Consider the following 21,744-nt stretch of genomic DNA (forward strand, 5'->3'; position numbering starts at 1 on the left):
TACTTGTATTGACAGCTTGGAGTAACATCAAGGTCAATCCTAATGGTCACTCAGCCTTCAGTCTTCCCAGGATTGGGGGAAGTGGGGCTGCTGTGGGCCACCGTTTCAGCACAATTGCCTCCTGTCTGTTCTGAGGAAAGAGTTTTAAGGATGTGACCAGTTGGCAACCATGGTGTGTGTTTGGGGAGGGGGGAATGAGAAAAGGAGAAGGGCAAAGTGGGAGGAGAAAGCCTAGTGGCAGAAAGGTACAGTAATGGGAGGACGAAAAGACAGTTTAGGAATATCCTGGTGTTGACTGATTTATCAGAGTGTGTTCTAGGAGGCAAAACATGCCCACCTTTTCACATGGAAAGGATCCGACAGCTTTCTGTGGCCTCTCTTCCTCTTGTCCTATCTTCTCAAAACTGTCTTCCACAGTGCTGCCAGAGTGAACTTCCTACAACAAGGCCTTGATCATGCCAATTTCCTGTTTAAAATCACCACAGCCAAACCTGTGGTGTTGATTATGACTCATAGTGAGCCTACAGGACAGAGCAGAACTGCCCCATAGGGTTTCCTAAGGCTATAATCTTTACAGAAGCAGACTGCCACATTTTTCTCCCAAGAAGCTGCTGGTGGGTTCGAACTGCTGACTTTTCAGTTAACAGCCAAGCACTTTAACCACTGCACCACCAGGGTTCCTCCTACCCTACAGTAGAGATGGTCAAGGGTCAATTCGCCCCATGCCTGTGTTTGTACTCATGGCGAGTTACAAATGGTTTTTCCATTAAAAAAAAAAAAAAAAACAGAAATAGTTGAAAGAACCAAAAGAACAATATTTCATGACATGTGAAAATTACATGAAATTTAGGTATCAATGTACATAAATGAAGTTTTATTGAAGCACGCAACATTCGTTTTTGTATTGTCCATGGCTGCTTTCGTGCTACAACAGCAGAGTTGAGTTGAGATCACATGGATCTCTAAACCTGAAGAGTTTACTGCCTGGCCCTTTACGGAAAAATTTACCTGCTCCTGCCATATAGGATAAAATCCACTATTCTTTAATATTCTAAATATAGGGCCTCTCCTTGTCTCTCTCCCATTAGTTTCTGATTCTCACTTTATTACCTAATAACACAGAGCTGCCTGGAGTTTATTGGCACTGTGCTGTTCCCTTGGTCTGGAATGGCCTCCCTCTTGGCTATATCCACCTCTATCAGCTACTCTTACTCAGCCTTTAAGAATCAACCCTGCCATAAATTCTTCCAAAAAGTCTTCTTCAATGACGCTTCCACCCTTTATGCACCAATCCTCCCACCCTTAAGGCTGGGTGTTTTTTCTGCTATGTTCTCATAATACCCTATGATAATCCTATTCTTGCTTCCTCACACTGTACCCTCCCTTAGAACTATGAGCTCCTTGGAGACAGAGGCCACATTTACTCACTAATATATCCCTGATGTTGAATAGACACATGATAAAGAATTGCTGACTGACTGAATAAATGAATGAACCAATCTCCCTCCGGACTGCCACCAAAAGGGTTCTATTGAGCCCTTGTCAAAAGTGACAGATCCAAAAGGAATTACTAAGTGTTCATAGACTGGCATTCGATTCCCCTTCCTAGGGCTTATTCTTAAGCTCTACCACAGAGTGTATACCCATGGCCTGTGTGAAGCACATTTATATTAGCTTTCCGCTCTGGGGAAAGATTTGGGTTTGTTGTCATATTAAATCCAATTTCAGGTATATTCATTATGACATATTCATTCATATAATCATTATGACATATTATTAGGAGGGATCAGTCCCTGGAGAAGGACATCATGCTTGGTAAAGTAGAGAGTCAGCCAAAGAGAGGAAGACCCTCAATAAAATGTATTGACACAGCAGCTGCACAATAGGCTGAAGCATAACAACGATTTTGAGGATGGCACAAGACCAGGCAGCGTTTCGTTCTGTTGTACTGAGGGTCACTATGGGTCAGAACTGACTGCACAGCACCTAACAACAAGAACAAAAAAAAAGTCTAGGGCAGCAAAAAGAAAATATATATATATATATATATATAATTTAATCGTTATTAAACCTACCAACCACTCATGCTGATAACGTTTCATGTCTCCCTTTGCCAGAGAAATTAAAAATAAGGGTGAGCATTACCTGTGAACTTTCATTCTGATGCCTTCACGAAAGCCCCAGTTTTCTCAGATTAAAATCAAATCTTTCCATAAAAATCTTTCCATAGATAACTTCAAATGATAAAAATTGGGGAAAATGCTAAGTTCTGGCCATTTTTGCCTGAAATAAGATTTCTTAAAGTGAATGCAATGCACAGGTTTTATGAAAATATTTGTGCTACAGATATCAATGTCTTCATGATAGTAAAAATATTTGTTTTATATTTCCAGCAAAAATTCACTCTTTCTCAGCCCTTCCTGCCCCCCCCAATTTTTTTGATCTTCAAATGACCCTCTTTTAATGTGCTTTGTTTTAACAACCCTTTTCATAGCAGTGTAATGGTGAAATAAAAACACTTTATAAAGTCACACGAGACTTATTTTTGAGAAAAATATTTATACATACTATAAAATGTGAAAGCTAAATGCATTCTTTCGTGGCTTCCTCAGGCAAAATATTTGTAGAATTTCTTCACCCACGTGGTTTTTTTTTTTCCTGGGTGATAACATTTCAGACCTCGAACTGTTTAATTCTTCAGGTAATTTTTTTCATGTCTTCCTTTTCATGCAAAATGAGCAATTCAGATACATTGCTTATTCAAACATATTTTGGAAGAACCAGCTGAGTCTCTATTACAAATACAAGATTTTCAAACACTGCAACCTGGGAACACCACAGGACATGAACCCTCTGTCCCCTTTTTCCGGATGTGGATTTGGCTTAGCTGTGCAGTGAACTTTGGCTCTTTTATGATAAGATCAGTGTTCTTTTTCCTCTTCTCAACCCTCTAGTAAGTAGCAGCTTTAATAAATCATAGTATTGTGTAATAATCATAGCCATAAGAGCTGTAGAGAGAAACCAGAGTGATCATCTGAATTTAAGGATAAAGAGGTGTTTAGCTGGCATTAAGGTCCAAATAATACCAAGTTCTGGGTAAATACATGCTTCCCCCCTTATTCTTTTTAATATTCTTCTCCTTGTCTTATGTACTGGTCTGGCAGAAAACTGTGGTATGAATGACATGTGGGTCAACAGGAAAAGCTACCAAACCAACCTCTTGAAATGAGGCTAGTCTTGACGGGTCAGGGGTTAGCCTTGGCTGCTGCAAAGTTTCAGCAGACTCCTGTATCATGACTCCCCATGCTGCTGAAAAATGGTGGCTCCATCCAAGTGGGTGGGGTTGGAGTGAAGGTGGGGTACAAACAGTGCACCTTCCCTAGTTTAAGGATGGCACTTCACTTTCTAACGTATGTACTATTCCTGGGTTGAAGAAATCTCTCTTAAGAATACACCTATAGTTTGTCTCAGTGAATACATTTTTCTAGAAAATGTGATGCTAAATAAAGAAAGGGTAAGCAGGAGATCCTGTCTCTACTTTTATATGTTCATAGTAACATAGACCAGGATCTTCAGGGAGAATCTGGACTTGAATAAGATTGTGCCTTTGTCTACATATGTTATTGTTGTTAGGTGCTGTTGAGTTGATTTCCACACATAGTGACCCCATTTGACAGTACAACTGCCCCATGGGTTTTCTAGGGTATAATCTTTACGGGAGTGGATTACCAGGTCTTCCTCTCACAGAACTGCTGGGTGGGTTCTAACCACCAACCTTTTGGTTAGCAGCCGAGTGCTTAACTATTGTCCCACCCTGGCTCTTTTTGCCTACATACACCCTGTTATAATTTACTCGGTTATTTAGAGTAAACATCACACTTATTCAAATCATCATGGTTAGGCAGTCCTTCTTCATGATGTCTTTTCAGACACTCAACTAAAAAATATAAATCTCAAAATGCTGAAGAAATGAGTGAAGCTTTTTCCTCTTGGTGAGGGGTGGAGGAGGTGGGAGTGGAGGAAAGTTTATGAAGGAGGGTGACAGAAAAGTCAAGGAAAGTATAATATAGCAAACCTTTGCTACAATTTTAGAGACGAACACGCACGTCAGAGAAAGATACACGGGAGGCATTTCCTCTTTAAGTATGATTCATAATATTACTTTGTTTTTGTGAGGGGGGATTGCCAAATCCTTTCTGGAAATATAAACTGTTACATTTCAAAAGGGTATAAATAATGAAATGCCCCTTCATGAAAAATACTACTCTATTAAGTTTGAGAAGTCACAGATCTTGTGATTTTCCAAAGCTGCTGAGGAAAAAGGAGCACTCTGTACTAAATACTTCTTTTATTATTTGAACTAGGGAAACACTGGCTGGTCTTCTAGTGTTTCTGTTACTGTCTTCCTGGGTGACTAGCCAGGGAATTGAACTCTCCTTGACTCAGGTTGCCTGTTAGCTACGTGTAGGGATAACACTACCTACCTCTCAGTGTGTTTTAACATTTACTGTTTTACCAAACCAAACCCGTTGCCGTCTAGTTGATTTCAACTCGTAGTGACCCTATAAAACAGAGTAGAACTGACCCATAGTGTTTCCAAGGAGTGCCTGGTGGAGTTGAACTGCGGACCTTTTGGTTAGCAGCCCTGGGACTTAACCATTATGCCATCAGGGTTTCCTACTGTTTACTAAGCACTAGGAATTCCTCAGAGGAAAGGTGCTTTTTATACAGCATTAATACCTTAAGACAGTATAGTGCTATTATTTCTTAAGTCGTTTTAACCTTTGAAACAGTCTTCATCTTTGAAGTATGCTCTTAAGTGTTGGCCATTAAAAAAAAAAAATCTTTTTCATCAGAATGCCAGAAACAGTCATTTAAACACAGTTTTTTGTTTTTTTTTTAAGTGTCAAATAGCTATGCAGCATGTTATAGAGGAAACAACCTATCAATTGATTAGGGAGCTCACATTCCAGCTGATAGTTTTAATGTTTTTTTTTTTTTATGGACAGTCTTTTCTTTCTTTCTTTTTTTTTTTTTTAAGTTTCACTTAAATATCCATTGCCATGGAGTCACTTCTGACTCATGGCAACCCCACGTGTTTACTATGCCTTATTATAACCAAGACTTCTTTAACAGAGGTCAGCTCTGGACCAATCTAAAAAAGACAAGTAATTGGAAGTACTAGAATGACAGACATAGCAGATTAGAGTGAGAGTCCAGAATGGTTTTAGAAAGTCAACCAACATAATGTTAATTCATATCACCACTGGACGAACTTGTGTTTAGGGCTAATTTTCAATATACCAAAATGGAAAGAATTAAAAAAGAATAATATTAAAATATAAGTGTATCCCAAACTTCTTAACTTATATGTGACATGATCGTATTTTTAGGTAAGTAAATAAAAATATTTTAAATGCTACAGTTAAAATGTTGCTATTCAGCATGAAATTCTTTTGATGTGGCTGAAAGCTGATCTCATGGAAAATAAAAATTAAAAAATATGTAGTAGGTAAGATTTCATCTTCTTTGGGGGAAAGAGTAACTCAAAACAATTTTTATAAGGAAAAATCAAAAGGCTCTTCAACTTGATTTTCAAGTTATTTTATTCCTAATACAATTTTGATTTTCAGTATGCATCTTTCAAATACAGTCTTGGAAGGAGCACAGGTGGAAATGTTAATCTGACTGGCAAGAGAAAATAGTCTTTTTTCCCTTTGTTTTTAATAGAAAGGTGTGGCAAGGGGAGATACTTCACTTTTAATAGAACTAAATGTGAAAATCTACTTTTTCTTTAAAAACATCTCTGCAGTTCCTGTCTAATAACTAAGCCTATTTATTCAAAGTTTCAATTCATAAATATATATACATGAATTTATATGTTGTTAGGTGCCGGTGAGTTGATTCTGATCCATGGTGACCCCATGTTTGCAGAGTAGAACTGCTCCATAAGGTTTTCAAGGCTGTGACCTTCCAAAAGCAGATCGTCAGGCTGTCTTACAAGGCACCTCCTGGTAGGTTCCAACCGCCAAGCTTAAGGCTACAAGCGCATAACTGTTTGTGCCACCCAGGGACTCATATGTATATATATAGAGAGAGAGAGAGACCTGATAGGGTAGCCCTTTTCAATATGAGTAATGGCGCCAAAATATAAGAGACCCATTTAGAGAGAGATAAATGGAATAGAATCTGTGCATTTAAAAAACTTAAAATACAAGACAGAATTGAAAGTAACTTAATAATGGACAGTTCACACACATGCAGTGATTTTGGTTTTTAAATTCAAGATGGAAGAAAGGTGTCAAATTAGCGTTCCTATACCTGGCGTACGAAACTTTTAGACAATGCTTATTAATCCAGAGTAAAACAGAAACGCTTCCTATCCACGTGATTTCTACTAGTACAAAAATTTCTTTCAACAAATGTGGTATGTATTTATAAAGCAACAGTTTTCCCTAAACAGGCTATTACTTGCTTTATGAGTCCAATTCATTTTATTTTTGCGAGAACAATAGTTTCTAGACCGTCTCATCCATAGCAACCATACTTCAGGGGCCGGGCATCCTGTCTCAATCATTAGCTTGAATGTAAGCAATCTAACGTTTTCATTTCCAGGTAAATGAAGTTAAATACTCATAACACACTTTGTGAAGATTTGACTATGGCACTCTTGCTTTCAGAACCATCTGCAAAGTATGACTTCCTGAAACATTCATTGCCATTAAAAACACAAGACGCTTTCATTTCCTCCTGAGTAAAAAAAAAAAAATGTACAATTTTCCTACATTATCTTTTTCTTGATGTCTAGAATAAATCCAGAGAGCATGCTTCAAACAATAAATTTGATCTAGTACATGAAAAGGTGACAAAGTCTGTTTTATGATGATAGTATTTAAGTTTAAAATGTCTGCTTTTCTCTATTTTGAGTCTAGTGAAAATTTCAGTGAATAATATAATGTTATTATGTGATGAAAATAACTCCTAGCACTTATAAAGGAAAGCAACAAAACAGGATATGATCTCAACAGGCATGGTATTTCTACTAAATTCCTCATATCTTAAAACATCCAAATCTAGGATGATTTAATCACTGTAATAAACTTTGAATCATGCAAATATATTATGTGTGGAATTCCTGAGAATTTGTTGACAGAATAATCAATATGCCAGACATTACTTTTTAACATGCCATAGGAAGTCTTAGAAGTCATTGATTGTATCTTATGATTTCAGAGAGTTAAGATTGTATCAATTGAAAAAATGATTTAAAAATATGATTTTGGAACATATTCATCATTTAGTTTCTCCATAACTGAACAAATTTTCTGGGTAGTTCCATCAGTAATAGAACTTACTTTAATATCTCTAATTTTTTATTTATTTCTAAGATGAGAGCTCCTTATGCCCTGGTATTTTTTTCTTTAAAGTTTTATTCTTTGAAAGAGACCATCATAATGATAAATTTAAGAGTTAAAAAGTAAAACAAAACAAAAATAGGCACATTTTTAAAACTAGCAGTTTTGAATACTCAAGTTCTTTTTTTTTATTCTCACTACTCACTCACAACGTAAAATACTTGGAATTCCCTTTTATTTAACACTCTGTGGGCATGGCAGTAAGTCGTATAGTTGTGTTTGACCCGTTTCCTGGTCGTACTAATAAGGCATGGGTCATGGGATTGATGAAGCAACTATTTCACTTCCTCTGAACATCCTAATGATGGCTATCTAAAGAAGCACCACTAGGTGTGTAGGCTCCTGTGGCATGTTTTCTATAGCTACATAAATGGCTGTGACCAACAGTTGCATAAGACACAGCCATCTACCACTTCCTCAACCCTCACTCCATGTAACACGTAACACAAAACCTGCCACCCAACAATTCCCTGTGAGACCTTTAATGATACATGCAGTGATACCAACTACCTAATCCACTTCTAAACTTAACCTGATATTTACATGATGAGCAACAAACATTAGCAATGCAGCAAACGGTCATTCTACTGAAGAGAGAATTTTAGAATATCAGAGCTGTTAAGGATCTAAGAGATTAGATAACTCAATCTTCTCATTTGACAAATGAGGACACCTGAACCCAGGCTCTATTTCTGTCTTCGTGTACCAGCTTTAAATAGATTAGGAATAAATCCTGTACTGAAATCTTTCTACTCCCTACACATCACACCATTTACCTCAAAATCCTTCTGAAATGTATAACTATCTTATTCTCACACATTGTTCCTTTCTGGGAACTCCTATATTTTACTTTCAAAAAAAAAAAAAAATCTGAACTTTAATAGGTTTATTTTTAACATTTCGGAGAAATACTTAAAATAACACCAAGGAAATTCCTTTCTAGATAATCATTATTCACTGGTTTGGTCCTACTGAACACTTCTCTGGTGTTATATTCTTTGCTATTACCGCAAATGACAATTAGCACATCATATCTCATTTCTTCCTTCCTGAACTAAGGCACATGCAGAAAAAACAGTTTTATCTTAACTGAGCAGAGTTTAGTTGTCTAGACTACCCCATATAAAGGACATTAAGAGTATGAACTACATATAAGTGTCAACACATCAATGCAGAAAATGAAAGTTTTCTTCAAATATATTCTCTGTGTATCAGCGGACAAGGCAGTGATTCACACTCATGCGTGCACATGTACACACACACTCAGATAAATGACCTTTGAGAACAGGCCAAGACCAAAAGTGAATCTATTAGAAAAATCAAAAACCTTACAAAGGAGCATTTTCTTTTGTTGTTGTTGCTCTTATGCGTAATACATAATCAGGTTCTTTTAACTTTCATGTTTGGCGCCTCCACCCCCTAGGGTGTGGGTTATAGTTGCAATCTCTGACTGACAAACAGTAATCAGACCTGGTTTCCATGGACATTATCTCAGAATCATTTCTGGAAGGCTGCCTATAATATGCATATTGTAACTGTGAACCATATTGGGAGTTGGTGGACATACTATTATCGGGTACGGATGTGACACTATACTCTTGCCTTCCAGATGAGCTCATGTTGGCCTTCTGGGTTTGAGGGACGTAAGACACTTTCTCTTTCCAACTCTCTGAGGGCCCTGAGAGCACCTTCCTCCGAGCTGCTGAGACCACGTTTGCCACGATGGATTCCTGGATGTTTCTGGGTCTGAAAGCATCATCCACTAGGCCAAGAGGAGACTTTGCTGCTGCTTCCCAAGGAGTTAGTCTCTTGTTTGCTTTCTCTAGCCCATCAGTTGATTTGCTAGAGTAGCTATAAGCAGGCTGGTACATCCAAGGAGGTATTGTGGAGATGGTGGGTGGGATTGATCTTCCAGGAAGAGAAAGGGAGCGTCCACTCTCCTGGAAACAAAGAAAATGTTAATATAACTCATTCGTTTTCCCTTGTGTCTATTACTGCAATTTTCATGGCATCTTGGGTGGTACAAATAATTAACATGCTTAGATGCTCACCAAAAGTTGGTTGGAGGTTCCAGTCCACCCAGAGATGATTCACAAGGAAAGCCTGGCAATCTACTTCCAAAACTTCAGCCATTGAAAAACCTATGGAGCACAGTTCTACTCTGACATACATGGGGTTACCATAAGCCGGAGCTGACTTGACAGCAAAAACAAAAACCCCACAATGCTTAGTTGTAGAGCCCAGACCATCAGCCTGTTGTATTATTAGCACTGGGCTGCCACTTGGCCCTCACTTAGGATCTCCTTGTTGCCCACCCCTCTCTGAGCCCATAGTTCCAATTCCTATCATCTTTCTTATGCATAATCACCATGTCAGGAGTCCTGCCATCATTGGGAACCACTTTTACTTTTATCACCCCTCCACACATTCATATCTACATCCAAAGCTCAACCTAGAAAATAAACAAAACACGTTGATAACCCTAAAAACAGATCATATGCTACTGATTTTTTTTTTCTTTTACTTTTCTCAAGTCACTTTTAATCTACCCTCTCATTTTGGTCTACTGAGAATAGCAAAAACACATAAGAACTATTTAGGTGTACTTAGCATTGCTTGTGTTAGGGAGTGAATGGGATTTAGGCCCTTTTTCCTCTCAAAATCTATTTAGAGTGGTGATAATCACATGAATCTTTATTTTCTAAGTGTGGTATATTGCCCATGTCTCTGAGGGAAACCACTCCTGTCACTTGTTTCATTTGAGTTTTGTTTCCTTTTCTATGTATGCTTTCCTTTTATCCTTCAGAGTTTGTGTCCCTGCAGCAATCTCTTGTGTATGCGGGAAGTTCCACCTGTCTAATATGCAGGAACATAATTTATTGAAGCCCCACACATTCTCTCCTTATACCTCTTCAGCATTTCCAGGGATCTTGATGACTGGGTATCTATCTTACTTTCTCACAAATTCCCATTTGTACCACGCTCCCTTAGAACAAGCTCCTGGGAAAAAGTAGCCAAGGTACACCAAGAGGAAATGAGTCAACTTTGAAAGGATCATCCATTGTGTTTCTTAAACAAAAGGCACTGACATGCTTAATAATGTGTTCAAATTTTATAAATCATTCCAACAGCTTTAATTTTTTAAGTTCTTAACTTTAAAGTAAATAGCAACACCTGGGTTTGGGCAAAATACCTCTGGTTCAAATGTTTTGTTTTTTGTTAGGCACACAAAGAGGGTGGATGGTTCTTGGCTTACATATGAAGAATACCAAAGCCAGTTGCTCTCAAGTCATTTCTGACTAATGGTAAATCCATGTGTGTCAGGGCAGAACTGAGTGAGCTCCATAGGGTTTTCATGGCTTATTTTTGAGAAGTAGACCACCAGGCTTTTCTTCTGAGGTTCCTCTGGGTGGACGCAAACCTCCATTCAAACTTTTGGTTAGCAGCTGAGCATGTTAACCATTTGCACCACCCCGGGATTCCATATGAAGAATAAAGGGGATCAGTGTAATAGAAGATGGTCAATGAAATAGATCTCACTTCTCTCTTTTTAATCATTAAAACTTTAATGATAATGATTGAATCCCAGCAAAAACTTTCCATTAATCTGCTTATCTTCACTCCAAACTAGTAATAAACCCTTGTCATTATATAGTCACACATATACACACACACAAAGCCTTCCTTATAGCCAGCATTTAAGGACTTGGTTTCTATTCCACATTATTTTTATGTGGGTTTCATTGATCCATTTAAAAAAATTTTATTGAACATATAGTAGTTCCAGGCACACTGTGTTAAGGGCAGAAAGATGATTCAGATAGAGCCCTGCCTCAGGAATATTACAATCTAGTCCTGTCTTTAGCTTTGCAGTGACAAGTTAGCTATACATAGAAGGCCAGGTTAGAGAAATGTCTCTTTACTTATCTTGATAGGAGATATGGGAAAATTTCCGAACTATGAGAAGTGTTAAGCTCCAGTATGATAAAGAGAAATTTAGCCCTTGTCTCCTGTGGTTTATGTCTATGTTTTCCATTTGTCGTCATCTAAGGAACCCTGGTAAAATAATAGTTAAGTGCTAGGCTCCTAACTAAAAGGTCTATGGTTCGAATGCACCAGTGGCTCTATGGGAGAAAAGACCTGGCAATCTGCTCCATAAAGATTACAGCCTGGGAAACCCTATGGGACAATTCTACTCTGTTGTATAGAACTTCTATGTGCTGGAATTGACTCAATGTCACACAACAATAGCAACATGGAAGGCAGAGAAAAACATTGGTTTGTACAGTCAGTGTGACAGCTTTCAGATACCAGTGATATCTGCCTTATGTGGTCTTTGATCAGATGTAACTCCTCAAGGGCCTCCTTTCATCAGGTGTTTAAATCAACAAAGAGTTGAAGGGATGTTTAGAGATAAAGGGATCCAAGATTGTACAGAAATATAGGTATATATAAACAGGTGACGGGTAGGTTTAATGTCACTGGATAGTAGGTTTAATGTCACTGGATAGTAACTGGAAAAAAAATCATTGAAATACACTTGGAAGTGTGAAGGACTATGTGAATGTATGCACTTCAGTGAGAGGATATCCAACACACTGGAACAAAGATAGAAATTTATTTTCTGGTATCCCTCCCACCAGCTTAATTTGAAAATCTTCAGAAGAATTGACACTTGGTAGAAACCAGGAAGTTCAAAACATTGCTAAATGTTCAAAGGGAGGGATGCAGAACAGATTTAAAATTCTCAATGGAATCCAGACTTTCTGGTTCCATTGAGGCTAGATGAGCCCCCAAAGCTATTGCCCTGAGATAATCGTTAAACTTTAAACCAAAACTATCCCCTGAAGTCTTCTTTGAACCACAAAATGGCTTATTTTAATGAATAAAGTATGTCTGCTTTGAGCATCGTGTTCTTTTAAAGAATCATCTTTGTGAGATCAAATTGACAACAGCAACACAAAAGGCTGGATAGGAAGCTTAGGGGGCAGTGAGTTTAAGATAATGGTGGTGGAATAATGTGGCAAAGGAGAGTGAGAATGGTGTACAACTTGAAGAATGTAAGCACTGACACTGAATTGTACATGTAGAAATTGTTGAAATGGTGTCTCTTCGGCTGTGTATACTTTCACCAAAATTAAAAAACTCTGAAGCAAAGGAAACCCTAAAAATAAAAATAAATAAATAGCATTGAAGTTTAAAAAAAAAAAAACTTCTTATGTAGAATAAACAGATGCCAAATATAGCAATAATACTGGTTGTGAGGAAAGAAGAGCAATTATCTCAACGAACAAAATGACTGTTGCTGTGTACATATACCGGAAACTGTCGAACATGCCTTCAAGTCTGTTCACATGTGAAGAGGATAAAATTATAAATTGACTCAGGTTAGCAATTCAACTGTGGTATAAATAAGTAGTTCTTTAAGTGCATTGTTGTTTCTGTTTATGCCAAAAATATTGCAGTCCTTTGGTTTCTGCCTGTACCCAAATCCCTAATTTTAACATATTTCCCCAAAGCAATTTTCACATCATGTTCTTTCGTGTTATTTCTTTCTGTCAATCTCTGACCCAACCAAGGCTCATGCTGTTCTCTGCTCGGTTAGCTAAATGGAGCCACATTACATAGCCTGAGCCAGAAATGACCAAAAAACCCAAACCCATCGCTGTCAAGTTGATCCTGACTCACAGTAACCCTACAGAACACAGTAGAGCTGCCCCAAAGGGTTCTCAGGACTGCGGTGTTTACAGAAGCAGACTGCCACATCTTTTTCCCTCAGAGCGTCTGGTGGGTTCAAATCACTGACCTTTTGGTTGGCAACTGAGTACTTAACTACTGTGCCACCAGGGCTTCTGAAATGACCAAAAAAGTGACCAAAGGGACCTGAAAATAACAGAGGTGTTTCTTTTATTTTGGAACTCGAATATCTGATGGCAGAATCGTAGCATAACAGGAGTTAGATCCTGGGTGGTAGTTTCCATCATGGATTTTATCATTATTAAAGGAGTTAAAAATTTCAACATGTGAGAGCTTAACTTTAGCCAATTGTTAAATTGACATTATGCATGATGTGCCATTATATTCCCTCTTTCTTTGTGTTTCCTTACTCAAACTCAAACCCACTGCTGTGGAGTCAATTCTGACTCACAGCGATCCTATAGGACAGAGTAGAACTGCCCCATAGGGTTTCCAAGACTGTAAATCTTTACAGACGCAGACTGCCACATCTTGCTCCCATGGAGTGGCTGGTGGGTTTGAACTGCTGAACTTTTGGTTAGCAGCTTAGCACTTAACCATTGTGCCACCAGGGTTCCTGTCTCCTTACTATTTCTTTAAAAGTTATTGAATGAAATAAGCTTTTCCTTGCCACTGGATGAAAACGTAGCAAATTCTTTGACTGTCTCTTCACTCTTAAGTAATAATCCACTGCTGTTGAGTCGATTCCGACTCAGAGTCGATTCCGACTCATAGCGACCCTATAGGACAGAGTAGAACTGCCCCATAGAGTTTCCAGGGAGTGCCTGGGGGATTTGAACTGCCGACTTTTGGTTAGCAGCCGTAACTCTTGACCACTACGCCACCAGTGTTTCCGTAATAGTTCTTCCTTAAATTACCCAAACCAGTCTTATGCTCCGCTCCTGTAATAACAAGCTCCAGTCTCAACTTAGAGTTGAAGCTGTTCCCCTACCCTAGCTGTACCGTTTCAGGAGGATCCCCTTCCTCAGGGAATGAACTGTGGTCAGTTTCTTCACTCTTTTCTCTCCCTTCCCCCTTGCTAACTGTGACATCTGGCTCCTCTGAAGTCGGATCATAAAGACGGAGAAATAAAAAGAACGTAAAAATGCTTTTACTTGACTTGGTAACATCATATTCTGGATTCTAGATCTCGGGGCCAGGCAGAGCCAGAGGAAGACACTTTGGTGGGTTTTTGGGTTCTTATCACTGGGGAGATCTTGCCTGCAGTCCTCGATTTGCACCAGTTCATCCTATTGTAGAGAATAGCTTGTGATCCCTTCTGCACTCCTTTAGGAAGTTGTTACCTGCCTACAGCCTGTAGCTGCTAGGGTCCATTAGGGCCCTTGGAGAGGCCCCAAGACCACCCCATCCAGCCCTCCCTTACTCATGGTCTGCCTCTGGTCCATGGGAAACACTCATTCACCTGTGAGGGTACAACAGCACCTTTCCCGACTACTTGACAAAACAGGTTGCCAGCCCATCTCTCGCTCTCTAGATTTCCTGGGAAGGAGTCAGAACCTGGTCCACTCTGACTCCCATCCACCCCAATGCAGGTATCTGACATCAAGTTCCCTAAGCAGATGCTTTGAAACTCTTTTCTTACTAGGTGTTAGGTGGGGGGACAGGGACTCATGTTCCTCCTTGAGCTCCCGCCCCCCGCACACAAACAGCGATCTGCCACACTCCAAAATTCCTCCTCACAAAATCCACTCTCCTTGCCATACTCTGAATCCCTTTAAATAACCTCGACCTGACTGAGGAGTTCAAGAATGTGAAAATAGTTTACTATCATTTTCTTTGTAAAGTCTGTATTTTAATCTGGAACCTAACTTCATTCAGCGTGTAGCACCTCTTATATCTGGGGGTCTTGGATGAAACGTCAACTTGAATATCCTGTTATATAACATTATCATCTTCAGTAGAGCACAAAGCTCTCTCTCATATGTCCCTTTTTAAAATGAAATATAGGCTAAACATAGAATGGGAAGTGTTTTTTCTAGTAATTAACTTCAAGGAATTTCCATAATAACCTCAAATAGCATTAAAGAGTTCAAACACTATTCCTTACTAAGGCCTTGCTGTGGAGAAGGGGGTTTACTTGCTTTCAGGGCATCTCGGTCAATCCTCAAACTGTAGTTGGGAATTTCGTCTTACATTGAACCAAACTTGCCACCCATAGCTTTACCCCAGTGAGCCTGGCTACAGAGACTACATCTACTTCTATACAGCAATTTCTTTATATGTTCTAGTTTCTTCCACTCTGTTTGAACACCTTCACCATCCTGTTGCTACCCTTTGTTTTTTGAACTAAGGAGAAATAATATCTACGGTGTTCATTCGCTCAAGTTTTCTACATCCTTATTCTGCCAGCTTGTTAGGTTAGGCTAACACAGTATAATATCTTGATCTTCTTAAGCAGATACATATACAAAAACACAAACACCAGAAACAAACCCATGTCCTGACATCATTTAAACTAACGGAGGGACAGTGTCATCTGGAAGATGGCATAGTTAATATTGCATGTGGAACATTCTGCCTGTATGTATTTAGAGCAGTTTGTTCTTCAAGTGTTCAACCCATGACAGTACACGTCAGTCTTTAGCCAGTCCAATATAATGCATGCATTCAAGGCTGCAAAGATTCCCATCGAACTCAAATTACGTAGTGTCATGTATTCCCACTAAAGGGCTAAACACTAACATTTTCTTATCTCTGCCTCTAATAAATAGCCAACATTAATGGATCACTTACTGTGTGTCAGGTGATGCTGGTTACTTTACATGGAATATTTCATATAACCCTTATAACAACCCCATAAAGTAGCTACTGTAATTATCCCTACGTTCCAGATGAAGACAGTGAGATTTATAGAATTTAAGTAACTTCCCCAATGATAGAAAGCTAATGAGTGCTGGAGTGGAGATTCAAACCCAGGCAGTCTCTTACTCAAGTTCTTAGTTTAATATTAGACTGTACTTTCAATGGGAGTCCTGCTGGCACAGTGGTTAAGCGTTCAGCTGCTAACCAAAAGGACAGCAGTTCAAATCCACCGGCTGCTCCTTGGAAACCCTATGGGGCAGTTCTACTCCATCCTGTAGGGTTGCCATGAGTCGGAATTGACTAGACTGCAATGGGTTTGGTTTGGTTTTATACTTTCGATGAAACTATTTACAGAAAATATCTTTCTAAAAAAAGATCCAAACTCAACCAAAGTAAATAGAATACGATTTTATCAAATATTTTGGAAAGGTCATATAACTTTGGATTAAATTTGCATTAATTAATACTGGCATCTTGACATTTTTCACAAGAACAACTAGGTGACCAGTGTATGGGGAACACAGACATCACAATTAGATGCACTCATTCCCTCCATGTCAGGGTGAGACACACATGTGCCTCTGTGTTCGTGTCAACTGAAAAGTTCAGAGGAGCTGAGGGCCTTTCTCTGCTTAACAGAAGCCATTTTTTCATGTTAATTGAATGTTTATTTATCTGCAAACCTAGTTAATGAAGCAGCCTAGTTAACTTCCTTGTTAAACTGTCTGGTAACCAATTTAACTGGCAGGGAACATGACATTTAAAAAAGAAGTACACTTTGTGATTTACTTAGGACAAAGAAATGAATTCTAAAGCAAATATAAATAGTTCTAGAAGCCAAGGAAATTTAAGGTGATATATGTTTTGAAATTAAACTATTTCATACCATAAACTTTGAAAGCTAAAAATTTTTCTTGGCTGAAACCCTGCTTACACATGTAGAGAAAGGGTCTCCAGTTGACAAATATTATTTCATCTGTTTTGACTCCTTTCTCTCTTAGACGTGTGATTAATAAATATTCATCACAAACATATACTTTATCAGGAGCAGATTCCAGGAAGCCCAAGAAAAGCAAACAGGAATAAATGGCATTTCTTCTGCTTTTTAAATCACTGATTAAAACTTTTAGAAAGCAGAGGTCGATGAAGGGGCACATGAATAGAAAGAAGCAAGCATACAGGAAGCACAGTTTTCCAGTTGCTCAGGTCAAAAACTTTGGAGTCATTCTTGACTCCCTTCCTTCTCTCACACTCTACACCTGATGTCAGCATAAATTCTGTCAGCACGGACACCAAAATACACCCAGCATCCCAGTATTTCTTACCACCTCCACTGGTACCATCCTGGGCTGTTATCCCTGCCTGGGCTATTACTATCATCTAACTGGTTGCCCCGGTACCTTGCTCCCTTCAGTTTATTCTCAACATGGTAGTCAGAATTAGCCTGTTAAAATTTAAGTCACCTCCAACCCCTAAGTCATCTGGTTTCACATTTCAAAAAAGGGAAAGCCAAAGCTCTTTCACTGATTTACAAGGATCTGCAAAATCTGCCACCTTGCCCTTTCTTACATCTTGGATCTCATCACCTACTGCTCTCTCCTTCTCACTTGGCATTGAGGCCTCTTTGCTGTTCCTTTAACGCACCAGGCACACTCATGCCTCAGGGCCTTTATACTTGCTGATGCCTCTGTCTGTAACACAATACCCCAGGTATCATCATGACTCCTTACCTCATTTCCTTCAGGCCTTACTTAAATATCATACCCATACCACTACCAGTGGCTGTCAATTCAATTCTGACTCATGGCTACCCCATGTGTGACAGAGTAGAACTGTGTTCCATAGGGTTATCAATGGCTCCTGGAAGTAAATTACCAGTCTTTTCTTCCGAGGTGCCCTCCGGGGGGATGCGAACCTTCAACTGTTTGATTAGCAGGTGAGCACGTTAACTGTCTGCACCATACCTTTCTATTTGGCAGTTCCCTCCTTCCCTCAAAATTCCCCCTCTCCGTTCCCTGCTTTAAATCCCCCTTACACTTACAGCCATCTAACATATGTTTTACTTAATCTTTGTTATTTATCTACCTCTTCACACTAGAATGTAAGTGCCATCTAGGTGTAAGTGTGTTTGTTTTATTCACTGAGACAACTCTACCTAGAATAGCACCTGACACCAGAATAGTAGGTGCTCAGTAACTATTTGTTGAATGAATGAAAGATAACTTCTGTATCAGAATGCTATAAGCAGAAAATTTGGTTATCTTCACCAAAATTTTTAGTCGGCTTCCAAGATGTAGCCCTCGTAACACATCAGTTACATACGGCGGGGGACTCACACACAACACATTTCTCCCACTCCCTATATCCACACAACACTATGCATTCCAAGCCATGTTTGGTAGAATGAATAGAATTAGTCAATATTTATGTTAAAATCAATTTTTCTTAAACAGGTGGAAGATTTTAACTCGCAAGTAAAATGACTTGTGTTCAGGTCATTAGAAGATTGAAGGTTTTAAACTGCTTTGAGAAAGATCTTAGAAGATGAAGCATGAATCCTAGAGAGCTAAAATGTGTTTGCAGGTTTTAAAGAGTAAGGCCTAAGAAGAAAAAGACAACAGAGATTAGAATTACTCAGGGTTGGAGAAGAGACGGTTGAAAGTTGGTTTACCATTTATCATGTGAGCCAGTGCTAGGAAATGGAAGCCTCTACTAATCTCTCAGGGTGACTTGCAGCTTGAACGAGTCTTCAGTGACAGTTTTATTGACCGTGGAAGCAGTTCCACATTGGAAGACATTTTCTAATAGAGGTATCTACCACTGCCACCACCAGTTGCCATCAAGTCGACTTTAATTCACGGTGACCCCATGTGCGTCAGAACAGAACTGTGCTCCATAGGGTGTTTAATGGCTGACTCTTCAGGAATAGATTGCCAGGTCGTTCTTTTGAGGCAACTTTGAATGGATTTGAACCTCCATCCTTTCGGTTAGCAGCCAAGCACATTAACTGTTTGCACCACCCAGGGACTCCAAATAGAGCTGCAGAATCTCTTTATCCAGAGGTCTTTAAATACCAAAACCAAAAACCCACTGTTGTTGAGTAGATTCCAACTCATAGTGACCCTGTAGGACAAAGTAGAACTGCACCCTGGGGTTTCTAAGGCTGTAAATCTTTACAGAAGCAGACTGCCATGTCTTTCTCCCATGGAGGTAGGTTGGAGCCACTGACTTCAGCACCCAAGCGCTTTAACCACTGTGCCACCAGGGCCCCTTTGATCTTTAAATATAGGACTTTAAATGCTTCCTTGAGGTGATTTAAATATAATCAAGCTTGAAATCAGGGGGATAAGAAGACTTTTAAGGTCATTTTTCTTCTAATCTCTTAATGAAACAATCTCTACCTCATATTTTCTAGGACCTGACTTCTTACATTGATTCCAAGTGGAGATTTTTGGAAATTCTGCAGTAGCACTCTCTTATCTAGGAAATAAAGGAGTGTGCTTGCTTCTTTAGGCAGAAGTTCCCAGTATTATTTTGCTTGCCAAGATTAGAGCAGAGAATCAGGACTAATAAACGCTGTGCTTTAATAAAAATGTGGCCAAGTAACCACACATTGTTTAAACAGTTCCATGGATGAAATAAACAAATAGGTCCGTGAGAGGTACCCTCTTATGGCTAGAGCTTCTCATTTTGGCTGTGTCACTGAGTATTCATCTTCGATTAACTTTTAGAAGAGATTTTATGTTCTAAAAGAAAAGATTTTATTTTATGTTTGAAAGAAATTGCTTTGTGAGAAAAGGTAAGGGTTGTAAATGACCATGAAAGCCAGCATGTTATATAGGAAGCAGTGTGAGCACGGACATCACACTGACCTGGCAGTCCTTCCTTTGCCTCTTTTCACCTGTGTGATTCCACTCCAAGTTATACTTTCCTTAGTTGTAAAATAGAATAATGCTGGCAACGACTTCAAGATTAGATGCAGAAAGTGATCGTGTTTATACATTGACTGCCACGTGAAAGAAGCACAACAAATGGTGCTTATTGTTAAGAAGAGGCTGTGTGGCCCTCAAAGGTGTCACAGAGACCTGGCAGAACCTTTTGTTCAAGAGGCAACTGTATAGGCAGGCTGCCGATTCGGGATAAAAATAGGAGGGAGCCTTGCCTTTGAAGTGGCATTAACACTCACGCCTCAGATATTGCTGTGCCAACCACTGCCTCCCTTTTGCCAGAAGAACGCAAGCAGCAGGGCTGGCCAGACACGGCGCCACTGACGTCATTTCCCTGCTGGGTCTGAGTGGGCCAAAATATTTACTTCTACTTTTTTTTTTTTTAAACCTTCTGCTAATAAAAGCATAAAAATATTAATTTAAGGCCATGAAGACTGACATTAAGAAATAATCTGTGCACATACTTCTGTGGTCCTTTCTTCTTAGAAGCAATGCTAACAAGAATCACTAAAATGTGTAGATTTTTACTCTGCGCCCGCCACAGTTCTAAGCACTTTACGTCTATTAACGCATTTAACCCTCTCGCCAGCCCTAAGCCCTACGACCCCCATTTTGCAAAAAAAGGAAACTGAGGCACAGAAATTAGGTAACTTACTCAAGGTCACACAGCTACTACAAGTTTACCAAAACAACTCTTTGCCATTAAGTCGACTCCAGCTCAGAGCGACCTGTAGGATGGAGTAGAACTGTCCCATAGAGTTTCCAAGAAGCAGCTGGTGGATTCGAACTGCGGACCTTTTAGTTAGCAGCCAAACGTTCAACCACTGCGCAACCAGGGCTCCGCTATATGCTTATCTACGGAAATTGGAGAATTAAAGCTATAGGTAACAAAATTTCATTTGGATAATACATTTTAACCCATTCAATCTCTAAGTGGAAAGAAATTACTATAGCAACAGTTTTCACCCTCACCTTCCTTTATGCTAAAATAAGAAGTATGTTACTCTACAAATTTTAGCGTATGCAAATAGTTCTATTAATATAGACTATTCCATTTAAATGGAAACCCTGGTGGTGTACTGGTTAAGAGCTATGGCTGCTAACCAAAAGGTGGCCGTTGGAATCCTTCAGGCGCTCTTTGGTAATCCTGTAGGGCAGTTCTACTTGGTCCTTTAGGGTCGCTATGAGTTGGGATCGACTTGACAGCAACGGGTTTTTTTTTTTTTTTTTTTTTTTTGGTTCTATTTAAGTAGCTGTAATTGCAATAATTGCAATTTATTTAACTTTTTTAATTTCTGGGGAAAAGGCTTACTTAAACATATTGTTATAAAAGCCTACTTTAGTTAGTTGAATATAAAATCTTTAAACACATTTCCAAGTATCCTTGAAAAGATTTCTCTCTCAAAAGATTTAAACAGAAAAAAGGGGTGTAGATTCTCATCATAGAAAAAAATGAATAGTAGATATAAAAAGATCAGATTTCATCAATTCCTATAGAGAAAAAAAGTAAATTTCACAATAAACAAAGGATGTTGATCCTGTATGAAATAAACTTTTGACTTTGTGGGAGGTTTTCATAGAGAAAAATGTCAGTGCCTGGCACATAGTAAGCACTTAATATAAGAGTCATCATTATTCTTATAAAATTAACTTGTGGTTAACTTGTGATATCTACCTTGTTAGAAACTGAATTATGATAAATTATAAAACCTACTTAAAAGTGTGTTTAATTAATGTGAGTATGACCTTAGCTGTCTATAATATCTAAATACTCTTTTCTAAAACAAATTCAAACAACCATCTCCTCCCTCCCTAAATCACAA

General features: G+C 38.9%; 1 protein-coding gene across 1 annotated transcript in view; it reads right to left on the reverse strand.

Annotated features, from left to right (window-relative positions):
* Positions 1 to 768: 768 nt before the first annotated feature.
* Positions 769 to 21,744, reverse strand: part of SYNPO2 (synaptopodin 2) — a 230,198-nt gene continuing 209,222 nt past the window's right edge. The window contains exon 5 of the mRNA XM_049885419.1: positions 769 to 9,355. Coding sequence (XP_049741376.1) covers positions 8,813 to 9,355 — 543 coding nt within the window. The 3' untranslated portion in view covers positions 769 to 8,812. The remainder of the gene's footprint in view (positions 9,356 to 21,744) is intronic.

Source organism: Elephas maximus, chromosome 5 (assembly GCF_024166365.1).
Source record: "Elephas maximus indicus isolate mEleMax1 chromosome 5, mEleMax1 primary haplotype, whole genome shotgun sequence".
NCBI lineage: Eukaryota > Metazoa > Chordata > Mammalia > Proboscidea > Elephantidae > Elephas > Elephas maximus.